At 41.2% G+C, this 12,179-nt stretch overlaps 2 protein-coding genes across 14 annotated transcripts in view; one reads left to right on the top strand and one right to left on the bottom strand.

The window, feature by feature from the left end:
- flt4 (fms related receptor tyrosine kinase 4) overlaps positions 1-12,179 on the top strand; it is an 87,522-nt gene that overhangs the window by 29,289 nt on the left and 46,054 nt on the right. The window contains exon 1 of one of the 13 annotated variants that reach the window (XM_061786664.1): positions 3,512-3,658. The exons of 10 other annotated variants lie outside the window; for them this stretch is intronic. In XM_061786664.1, coding sequence (XP_061642648.1) covers positions 3,601-3,658 — 58 coding nt within the window. In that variant the 5' untranslated portion in view covers positions 3,512-3,600. Of the gene's footprint in view, positions 1-3,511; positions 3,659-7,372; positions 7,510-10,906; positions 10,925-12,179 lie in introns of those variants that run through there. 2 more of the 13 variants (XM_061786665.1, XM_061786666.1) reach the window with 2 other exon arrangements.
- LOC133484320 (uncharacterized) lies at positions 5,711-7,030 on the bottom strand. The gene is made up of 2 exons (XM_061786674.1): positions 5,931-7,030; positions 5,711-5,801 (listed from the first exon to the last, which is right to left on the bottom strand). Exons 1-2 carry the CDS (start codon positions 6,663-6,665, stop codon positions 5,796-5,798), a joined length of 741 nt encoding a protein of 246 aa, XP_061642658.1. The 5' UTR covers positions 6,666-7,030; the 3' UTR covers positions 5,711-5,795.

The raw sequence follows: 12,179 nt of genomic DNA, 5'->3' as shown, positions 1-12,179 counted from the left end.
CAGCTGACCTTAGAATATGGGTGCAGAATGTGATTAATCTTGCATTTATTTGCATCTTCTAAATGCCAGTGGTAACTCTGTACAAATGTCTGTTGACATTGGGAATGCTGAGCAATTAGAAAGTACCGCAAAACACTTCTGGCACAAGCACAAGGACATACGGTATAGTTACGTCAGCCAAGGACGTGATATTTTCATTGCATTCATTTCTTTGTTAAAAAGTACAGCAATACAAAAGTAACTTTACCATTTTTTTGTGTGATAAGTTGTGGGACAATAAATATCATTTTGATATAATAACACTACATTATTGTTGCAGAGCTGGATAAACAGTTTTGTTTTCAAATCTTCTGGCATACAGTATTTTGGCATTTCCTCTCATTGAATGAACCATAAGTATGCATCAGTTTTGACTATTTTGTTTGTGCATTTCACTATTTACACTGTTAAAATTATTTTTACATTTGTGTGACAGTCACAAGTGTTAACAAATGAGATACTAGTACAACAGTGGTTAGGTTTTTGTACACTTGAATGACAGTTAAGAATGCTAAAATGTTACTTAAGGTTGCATGATGGCGACTGTTTGACCCCGTACTGGATTACAGCGGTGACTTGAGATACGAGAAACCTAATTTTCGAGATACGAGCCGTCGTTCGGCTGATTCTTTTCTTTGACTGTTAAGTAAAAATTTGAGATATGTGCCGGATGGTCGCATTGAACACAACTCAACTCACTTCACAACAAGCAACAGTTTGACAAATAGTGAACATTTCTTCAAAAAAGAGTCTTCAAGCTGTTTAATGCCACTCTCAGTTGAAATTACCTGTCAAACTGAATATAAAACGAAGACAAACAATACGACATGCCATAGATGGGCTAACGAATACCATCTATGTAGCGATGTTACACATCAAGCAACGGATATTTGAACATAAACGGTGCAACACATGTAGACAGACAATCTAACAATACTCACTGGCATATATTCTTTATGCTCTGTATAAAATGAATAAAGTCACAGCAGTTGTGAAACTCTTCTTCGTTTAAGTCTGCATACCAGTTGCCAAGTAACACACACCAGAAGGAGCCCCAATGAATGAATCATGATGCACAATCTGTTTAATTCTTTAATTCTATTTAATTATGTTATAACTATATTTTTGTATGAAGTATAATGTTATAGAGTGCTACTTTCCTTATTAAAAAACAAAGCACACACTACACTACACCCTATTACATTATCAGTGATGCGGAGTAAAAAAAGAAAATTACAAATACTTTCTTACTCGAAAAAAACAGGGACCGCAGTGATATAGATGGACGTGAGCCAGGGAGCATTAACGATAACTAGGGTTGGGCATCGAGATTCGAGAATCGAGAACCGATTGAACTCACGTTCCGGTTCTCCCAGAATCGTACACATTTAAAAATTTCGGTTCCCAGTTTCAATGCCTTACAGTCCGCCGACCCCGAAGAAGAAGTGGAGAAAGCCAACGAAGAAGAACGCGCATGAAGACTTGCTTGTGCCCAACGCCGCCGGCGAACAAAAGTGGGTCTCAACTATGTTAAAATTAATGACCAGTCGCCTCAGTGCAACACTGGGAATAAGATTATATTGTGCAAAGGAGGCTTTCACTATGTGTAGAAGTCTGACACGCTCCCTCCCGTTCCGAGCCTCAGCATACACCGTGCGGAACTTCAGTCATGTCAAATTGGGTGAGTGAAACAATAAAATACGTCTATGCCAATAATGTCACCAAAGGTCAAACTAACAACTTTACATCACAATGAATTGGGACAAAATTCACATAAACGTTGTCTCACAGTATCACAAACACTAACCTTGTGCTTCATCACTGAGTTGGTAAAAGAATCAACGTTTTACAGCATTTGGTTCCATTACTTTCGTTTTTAAAATTCACCGGTGTCGTGTGACGTTACTTTCCGTGCCAAAATCCTACGTTCCGGTGCGTACCCTTAAAAAAAAAAAAGGCTTTAAGATTAACACAGGAAGCCAAGTTAAAGCTTGGACATATAAACATTTGACGTGATAAAACAGTCTGAGGCGGCACGGTGGAAGACTGGTTAGCACATCCACCTCACAGTTCTGAGGACCGGGGTTCATATCCCGGCCCCGCCTGTGGGGAGTTTGGATGTTCTCCCCGTGCCCGCGTGGGTTTTCTCCGGGCACTCCGGTTTCCTCCCACATCCCAAAAACATGCATTAATTGAAGACTCTAAATTGCCCGTAGGTGTGAATGTGAGTGTGAATGGTTGTTTGTTTCTATGTGACCTGCGATTGGCTGGCGACCAGTCGGGGTGTACCCTGCCTCTCGCCCGAAGATAGCTGGGATAGGCTCCAGTGAGCCCGCGACCCTAGTGAGGAGAAGCGGAACAGAAGATGAATGAATGAAAACAGTCCCAAATAACTATTTTAACAATGTTATATTTAACTTTTAGCTTAAACATTAATTAATGATTATTAAGTCAATTGTGTTAGTTCCACACACATTGCCTTTTAGTTCATAGGGTTGATATTGATACTGGTTATAAAGAACCCAGAGTAAAATGTTCATTTTAGTTTATGCTGCGGCCTGCAAAAAAAATGGATGTTCATAATTTGGACACCCTTTATTTAAACCATGCAAACTTTATAAATCCAGCCCCCTAAAAGAATCTGAATCGAGAATGAGGAACCAGAATCGTGACCGGAATCGCGCAAATTCAAATGATGCCCAACCCCTAACGACAACGGCAACAGATTCAGAGAAGTAAGATATTCTCCATCTATGGACTTATTTAAATGTTATGTCAGTTACAAGACTGATTTGTGGTGAATGTGTTGTTACTTGTGACCGCCTAAAAACCAACAGCTTCTGGCGCGGCAAGAGTGTTAATTCTCCATCTAATCTGAAACAACACATATGGGGAAGGTGTACTTTTTTAAAGTTGTTATCTTTACTTAATTTGCAATTTTCAGTTAGCATTAGAAAAGCTATGGATACATGATGGTTTATGTCCAGTGATTTTCTTCTTTTTCTCAGAATGAGCACTATGCAAGTTAAAAAAAAGAAAAGAAAGGAAAGTATTTTGTGTGCAGAGAAATTTGGCCCCACCCAACCCCCCTTGTGTCACGCTTTTTTTTTTTTTTAAATTTGCACAAGTATCTGCACTTCTTTTTAAATAGTAAGTGTGAGTACTTTTGCCACCTCTCTTTAGCGTGTCACCATTATTGGATACGCACGCTTCAGTGATTGCTCCAGTCATGAGCATAGGAAAGGGAACTCATTCACTTCCTATGCATCCTTTCCACACACCAGCTCCCACTCGCTCACACCCCCACATGCAAACGCACACACACACATACAACATTTGGGATCTGCCCTGTGTCCAGATCACATGCACGCACTGCACACGCCGGCTGGCCGAGTTTCACCTGAGTTTACTCCTCCTCGTGGACTCACAATACAATCAGCCACTCAGCAGACCCCCACCCCCCGCCCCCTTCCCCTAAATGCAAGTTTTTTTTTTTTTTGACAAAAAACAAAACAAAACAAAACAAAACAGACATTTGGTAGTTGAACGGAGTTTTTAGAGATGAAGACGTCTTTGGAGTTTTTCTGTCGTACTTGGATTGGAGTTGCATACACAGCAGGTGAGAGGACTTTGACAACTAAATTTAGAAGTTGGAAGTGCGTGAATTTCTCAAAGTTTCAATGTTTAAGCCTTTTATACGTTTTTATTAATGTATTTAGATAGATAGATAGATAGATAGATAGATAGATAGATAGATAGATAGACAGATAGACAGATAGATAGATAGATAGATAGATAGATAGATAGATAGATAGATAGATAGATAGATAGATAGATAGATAGATAGATAGATAGATAGATAGATAGATCGATCGATCGATAGATGATATGAACAAATATGTTTTCCCTAATCTCAGTGAATAATGCATCAATATGCGGGATAGATTTTGTACGCAACAACTTTTATGTAAAGGAATATTTAATGCCTACAAATGAATGTTTTCTGTTCTGATTAGTAAATAAACTGACATTTTCCATCAAATACATTTTTTATACATATCAATTTCATTTAAAACAAATGTGTTTTAAATTTAGACAACTTTTAATGACAATTTTCAAATCTCTAAGTGAATAGTTTGGATTACTGTCACTATATAATATTACTCTTTTATAAGCAGTACACTGTACACAGAACAGTAGTTAAATACAAGGTTTGTGGACCAGATGAGTCACCTCATTTCACAATTTTTCCTTGTCCTCTGTTCAAACATAGTTATCAATAAAAAAAATTATACAAATCAAATGCAGGGGTAATTATGTAATGTGATGACCCAATAACTAGGGTTCCCACACAGAACATATTAGGTAAGACACATGAAGTGCGCTCTCGCCGCACACCTAGTCCGCAAACAAACACAGTGCAGCTCAGCCTCAGGATTGCAAATGTCATGCCGAGCAGTATACTTTTGGCACAATGTTAAACTTGTTATCTCATTGGAAACAGCATCACACGCACATGAATGTGTGCAGTGCGAATAAGTAGTAACTGTTAAAAGTAGCACCGTACAAATGCAACTTTTAACAACATTTAAACATCGTCTGCTGGGCTCTCCAGATAAATCTAAAGCAATAACAAATACTATTGTTGTCTTTATAACATAATGCATATTTTATTTATTTATAACATAATTCACGCTGTTCAAACTGTTATTGTTAAAGTTGTCGGCATCCTTCATTTCTTAAAATGAAGGCAAATGGTTGATAATTGTAATTGTAATTGTCATTTCCTAAAAAGAAAAGATTGAAGCTGTTGTTATTTCTTTTTAAATGTTAATCTGTTGTTGTTTACACAACAGATACAGGTTTTTTTTAATTTTTTTTTTCATTTTGTTCTCTTACTGTATTGAATGTGAACCAAACCACGACCATAAAACCAAAGTACAGTATGTACCAAACCATGATTTTTGTTTTAATACCGTTACACCCCTAGTGATTATACATACTGTACACAGTATGTGTTTTCAGTCCAGCCCCCTAAGAACGATTACTACATTGTGGTCCATGATGAGAACAAATTTGACACCCGTGGTATACAGCATAGCTCTCGCTGAAGTGCGCCACTATACAGTATATGGTTCCAGCTTTGTGCTTTCCAACTGAAAGAGTGATCCCAGCATGTGTGTCCAAGCATTCAGCAAGGCACTCGGGGGAGGCGTGATGTTGTCATGTGTCTTGTTGTTTGTTTATAAAAGACTGTCCAATTGTGTTGAGTGAGTTAACACCACAGGACCACGCAACCTGTGCATGTAGGTCATACTGTGGATATCGTGTCGGAGTGACGTAGACTGAACTGACATGGAGGAGGTGCAGAGAGTTAGCTTTGTCTTATATTGCTGAAAGGAACCTACTTGTTTTGTTTTGTGATTTGGCTGTGAAGTGTAGCTGAAAAATGAGTGTCAGAAAGCCCCTTTACTTACTGTGTCGTGGGAGTACAGCTGAGGTGGTTTGCAGTCTTGCTCAGAGAGACGTCATGCACATGTTGGTGTTGTTCATCACTCATTACTGCTGACCAGCTGTTTATGAAGAATCCATCCATCAATCCATTCATCCATTTTCTGAGCCGCTTCTCCTCACTAGGGTCGCAGGCGTGATGGAGCCTATCCGAGCCATCATCGGGCAGAAGGCGGGGCACACTCTGAACCGGTCGCCAGCCAATCGCAGGGCACATACAAACAAACAACCATTCGCACTCACATTCATACCTGCGGGCAATTTAGAATTGTCAATTAACCTACCATGCATGTTTTTGGGATGTGGTAGGAAACCGGAGTGCCCGGAGAAAACCCACCCAGGCACGGGGAGAACATGCAAACTCCTAGATGCTTCCATACCTCGACAGGAATGTCATCAGGACCAACTGCCTTTCCATTTTTCATCCTCTTTAATGCCTTTCTAACTTTCCCCTTACTAATCATTGCCACTTCCTGATCCACCACACTTGCCTCTTCTACTCTCCCTTCTCTCTTATTTTCCTCATTCATCAACTCCTCAAAGTATTCTTTCCATCTATCTAGCACACTACTGGCAACAGTCAACATATTTCCATCTCTATCCTTCATCACCCTAACCTGCTGCACATCCTTCTCATCTCTATCCCTCTGTCTGGCCAACCTGTATAGATCTTTTTCTCCTTCTTCAGTGTCCAACCTGGCATACATGTCATCATATGCCTCTTGTTTGGCCTTTGCCACCTCTACCTTTGCCCTATGTCGCATCTCAATGTATTCCTTTCGCCTCTCCTCGGTCCTCTCAGTGTCCGACTTCTTCTTAGCTAACCTTTTTCCTTGTATGATTTCCTGTACTGTGAGGTTCCACCACCAAGTATCCTCCTCTCCTTTCCTGCCAGAAGATATACCAAGTACTCTCCTGCCTGCCTCTCTGATCACCTTGGCTGCAGTGGTCCAGTCTTTTAGAAGCTCCTCCTGTCCACCAAGAGCCTGTCTCACCTTTTCCCGAAAAGCTGGACAACACTCTTCCTGTCTCAGCTTCAACCACATGGTTCTCTGCTCTGCCTTTGTCTTCCTAATCTTTCTCCCCACCACCAGAGTCATCCTAAACACCACCATCCTATGCTGTCTAGCCACACTCCCCCCTATCACTACCTTACAGTCGCTAACCTCCTTCAGATGACATCGTCTGCACAAGATGTAATCCACCTGCGTGCTTCTACGTCCGCTCTTGTAAATCACCCTATGTTCCTGCCTCTTCTGGAAAAAAAGTGTTCACTACAGCCATTTGCATTCTTTTTGCAAAGTCTACCACCATCTGTCCCTCCAAGTTCCTTTAATGGATGCCGTACTTACCCATCATTTCTTCATCCCCCATATTTCTTTCACCAACATTTCCATTACATCTGCACCAATCACGACTCTCTCTCTCTGTCTGGGATGGTCAGAACTATTTCATCTAGCTCCTTCCAGAATTTCTCTTTCACCTCTAGGTCACATCCTACCTGTGTGGCATAGCCACTAATCACATTATACATAACACCCTCAATTTCAAGTTTCAGCCTCATCACTCGATCTGATACTCTTTTCACCTCCAAGACATCCTTTGCTAACTCTTCTTTTAAAATAACCCCGACTCCATTTCTCATCCCATCTACACCATGGTAAAATAATTTAAACCCTGTCCCTAAACATCTAGCCTTACTGCCTTTCCACCTGGTCTCCTGGACACACAATATATCAACCTTTCTCCTCATCATCATGTCAACCAACCCCCGAGATTTTCCTGTCATAGTCCCAACATTCAAAGTCTCCACATTCAGTTCTAGGTTCTGTGCTTTCCGCTTCTCTTTCTGCTGAAGAACCCGCTTTCCACCTCCTCTTCTTCGACTTCAACCCACAGTAGCTGAATTTACACCGACGCCGGTGGCGGACGTTGTTAACCTGGGCCACGACCGATCCGGTATGGAATTCTTTGGATGAACGTTGCATTAGTATCACAGAGAGAAAGAGAGAGAGAGAGAGAGAGAGAGAGAGAGAGAGAGAGAGAGAGAGAGAGAGAGAGAGAGAGGGAGAGTGGCCATGGTGGTTGGTTGTTGGGGCCTACTTGACCTCATCATTTTAGGGAGATGGAATGACATGATTGCTACATTTCTGGAGCTTCAAGCGTTAAACCTCAAGCCAATTTTCCAATATCTCCCTTTCATGCCTCTCTACCTATGGTTTGAGATATGGTGCTAATATTAAAAGTGCAGCAGGTTTTCTTTCCATGTAAAAAGTGCAACTTGGCTTTTGTAAAAGATGAAATGGCATTGAGTCTGGAGTAAATGATAGATTAATCTCTGCTCAGCTTCCTTGTGTTTGAGTATAATTAGCCTTTGAAAGGCTTGCTGATTAAAGAAGTGACACACGAGAAGGAGCAGAGATTTTCTTCTGAAAGATCTTTGACTCTGTGCATCTTGGGAGAACAGTGTCAATGTTGCTTTAAGATGTTTTAAGTACGCATGCCTGCACTTGATCAGATCATACCCAAAACGTGACTCTCAACTCTGGGTGTTATTGTTGTGGCCGACTTTTATGGTTGACTCGTTTGAGCCAACAACAACCAAATTTTTCATGCGGTGATCTCACAATACAGCCTCAGGACCGCACAAGGGCATGTCCTCAAATATTTTCTTCTATCAGCTGGAGAGTAAAACTTAAGAGGGAGGAATTCTACCGCTCCAAATGTGAAGTTCGTTGCAGTACAAATAAATGGAGACTAGTACTTCATTCATCATACATGTCTGGTCAGTCACTTTCACATCAGGTTACAGCACCAACAGCCCAAACACGACCAGAGCTGAGAGATAAGCTCTTTCAACTGCAGGAATTTGCAGGCAAGGCTAAAAATGTGTCCTTGTTTGAAGATAGTTGATGGAAACCATCTGTGCCATTTTTTTGTTTTTGTTTTAATTTTTTACTAACGCTAGGTATTTTCTGTGCATCAAAATGTAGAAAGTCAGTGTCCATTTTGGAAATGAAGCATTTTAACCGTGACACTTTCATTCCTCATTGGAAAGGAAAAATAGACATCACCGGCTGAAGCGCTGCCAGTTTTGTCACCCGCGATGCATGTCATTAAAACTTATTCCCAGATAATGAACTAAAATGACCATAAAGTTGTTATTGTCTGCAGCTCTTACCATTTTCATCAAGAAATTGCGAGGCCACAATTGATAATAGATAAAACATACTGCCAGGGAAGCTATTTGAGTCAAACCATCACACACGAAGAAACATTTTTCTGCTGCCTTTGTTGCTGACTCATTCCACACACGTTCAAATGGAAACTGGTTACTGAACACAGGGACTTTTCCGTGAACATTACAACGCTCCAAAGTGTAATGTTGCTAAGCAACAAACATCATTAGAAGACTCTGAATCTTAATGAGAGCCACTTTTGCTATTATGTTCCAATTGCTTCCTTGTTTCAGGCAGCAGGGTGATTGTAATTTGGTTGCATTTGCACAATTAACCCTTCATAGCACTTGTCACTTGGAGATGCTTGATATTGATGGGTAAGAGGTCAATGGGGAAACTTCCCTCCCTTTAGGCATTAAGCATGCTGTTGACCTACTTCACTTTGGCCCCAGTCCTGCACTCCAGCAGTACCCGCTGCAGTGATTTACCTCTCAGCAGCGTAGACTTATATAGGTGAGGATAGTCTCTGGGAATCAGGTAACAAGCACACTTGAAAGTTTAACCTTTGGTTAGTTGCTGCAGTTTGACAGTTTTAGGACCTGTGGAGTCATTGCAGGAGCCCTGCTCTTTAGTTCTTTTTGTGCTCAAACGGAGATTTTAACTGCTTCATCATCTAAATGTCATCACTGACACTGGATATGTCCTCAGCAGGGGGACGGTGCTAAAAATGATTGTCATGCAAAAATGGGTTGGTGTTCCTGTGAGGCGGGTACAGGAAGAAAATAGGCTGGAACAGAGCATTTAAACATAGGAGCTGGCCCAGATGGCTTGTCGGCGCATCCTTTAGTTGGCACCCTTCCCATGGCAGGATGTTGGAAAGACCAAACTGCCCCAATAGTAGAGAGGACAGCGACATAGTGGATGTCATCCCCCTTCACGCAAACAATGAAATCAAAGCCTAACTGCCAGTCAGGCCGTCGCCTTGCTCCGCCCGGCCTTGTGTCCAGATGATGGAGGAAGTGCACCCTTTCTTTTTTGGGAGTGAGAGGGAGTATGCCATAGCCCGAGGCTGGGTGACTCCACATCCAGAGAGCGGGTCTGCTCCGTGGCCTACATGGCCTCCCGTCCTTCACCGGACGTGTAGAGTGCCCCAGCTTTGGCCCTTTGCCAGATTTCTCATCACTAAAATGAATGTGTAGCAATTCATCACTAAAATGAATGTGTAGCACTCCTTGTCAATCTTGTACTGCTCTCTGGGAAAGATGTTAGAAAATCCATTTAGCGTTTTCTCATTCTCAGTGTACGCCTTCAATAGGATACATGAGCAAGAGCCAAACGTGTCAATCTCGGAATAATTGCAGTGTTGTACAGCAACCCGCTAAAACATCAATATAAAAATATCCCTTAATGACTCCCACGATGCAGCCTTTATAGTTGTTTGTTTACGCGATGTTGCGCTTTTCCTGTTCCTGTCGTATGAGTGCTCAGGGACCAAACTATGGAGGAGCAAGGAAACACGAGCAGCAACATCTCCTTCACTGTCCGTGAAAAAGGGAAGTGGGAGACGAGTGACTGTGATAAAGAAAACAGGAAATTTGCTCGTAATGAAAAACATGGCACTGGTTTTCACACAAGCTTTAATATGCCTTCCTCTGTTCCCACGAAGAGAAGGATTATTTCCCTTCATGTGCACCTTTGATGACGCTCGCCTCGTATTCGTTAGACTTTACACCGGTTTTATCGCGCGGCTCGGTATCGGCTGATATTTAGCAATTTATGATGATCGGCTTTAATGTCATAATTTGCCGATCCGATCAATAACGTCATTGATCGGCTCCGCAAAACACATTTACTCCGCATCGCCGCGTGCACAGTGTATTTGAATCAAAAAGCTAGTTTATTTTTTTAACACGTAATGCCCGGATCAGACTACAAGACAAATTTGCTCTTTCAAGATTGCCCTGTCAGACTACTACAATAAAATCTTGTATTCCGATATCACCGCATCCCGTTTGTTACAATCATTGGGCTTTATCTTGTCAACTCAAATGCGACCGTATACACTCGTTACCGTGGCAACGACAACAAGAGTGGAGCGCGGCGATGGTAATATAAGGACAAAATGGGGAAAAACGTGTGTTGGTGGTCACCGGTGCTCAGGACAGGAGAAGATGTTTGTTTAAGGCTTGCTTGAGGTATGTTCCTGTACTTTTAATACGATACGGCTCGCCAGCAGGCAACAAAAACGTTATGTAGCCAGGCAAGCGAGTGGTAGCACGAACGGTTGTATGTAAACATGCCGCCGTTCTGTCGAGTCATGCTCTAAAGTTTTGGTGTGGGTAATTTAATTACAGTAAGTTTGCACCCATTATTTCTGACATGTAATGCCTGACTGATTAGAATACATGATCTAGAGCAGTGATTTCTATCTCTTTATGGAGCCAAGGAACATATTTTACAATTGAAAAATCTCATGGCTCACCAACAAACAAAAATGTCACAAAAAGTGGATACATTAATTACTGTATTTACTTCCTGCCATCTAATAGAAGACCATTTATTTGTTCTGTCTGTCACTATGGCCCACTGGCATAAATAGAGGAACAAAGATACATTATTTATTGTAAATATAAATTTTTTGAGCAATTAAGTACACAAGTATATACAGTAAATGAACAGGTCATTAAAATAGATATATTCCTCCATCTTGTGATCGGATCGGTTATCGTTTTTTTAAACTCGCTGATCGGTGATTGGCCCCAAAAATCATCAAAATCCTGATCGTGTGAAGCCTAGTATTCGTCTGGCTGTCAAAAGGAGTTTACCTTTATAACTGACTTCTCCCTGCACGTTTGTGCGAATGTGTATAAGTGTGTGTGTGTGTGTGTTTGTAGGTGGTATTTATCTTTAGTCAGCAGGCCCCCCGCCCCCTATTGGTTAGAAGCCAGGGGTCAGTGCTCCTTGACTGAGACCAAACCACAAGAATAAGCCAAGAAGACAGCTCAGCAATATCGAAGATAATTGTAAAATCTATCAAAATGTAAAATAAAGTATCTCTCTTGAGTAATGCCAAGTGTCCATGTATCTGAATACAGTCTCTTATAAAATAATATTTGCACTTGTATTTTACATAGTGTACGTGTTTTCATCTTAGCAGGAGTAATAAAGTGTTTGAAATAATAATTTCGAAGACAGCTGCGATTGGGTGGCGACCAGTTCACCAGTTCGCTCAAAGTCAGCAGGGATAGGCTCCAGCACATTTGTGACCCTGGTAAGGATAAGCGTTACAGAGGATGGATTGATTTATATATATTATTTTTTATAGAGGAGGTAAAGCATTCCATAGTTCCAAAGTTTCAAAGGCGTTTGTTTCTTTAGGGTTAACTGGAAGACACTGTAAAAAAATGCAGTTCTGTAATCGGTATCTTGATTTTTCTCCTCTGGATGGGC

This window comes from Phyllopteryx taeniolatus, chromosome 10 (genome assembly GCF_024500385.1).
Source record: "Phyllopteryx taeniolatus isolate TA_2022b chromosome 10, UOR_Ptae_1.2, whole genome shotgun sequence".
In the NCBI taxonomy this organism is placed as follows: domain Eukaryota; kingdom Metazoa; phylum Chordata; class Actinopteri; order Syngnathiformes; family Syngnathidae; genus Phyllopteryx; species Phyllopteryx taeniolatus.
The sequence above is the reverse complement of the archived record's forward strand: the minus strand, read 5'-3'. Positions and strand labels throughout refer to the sequence as shown.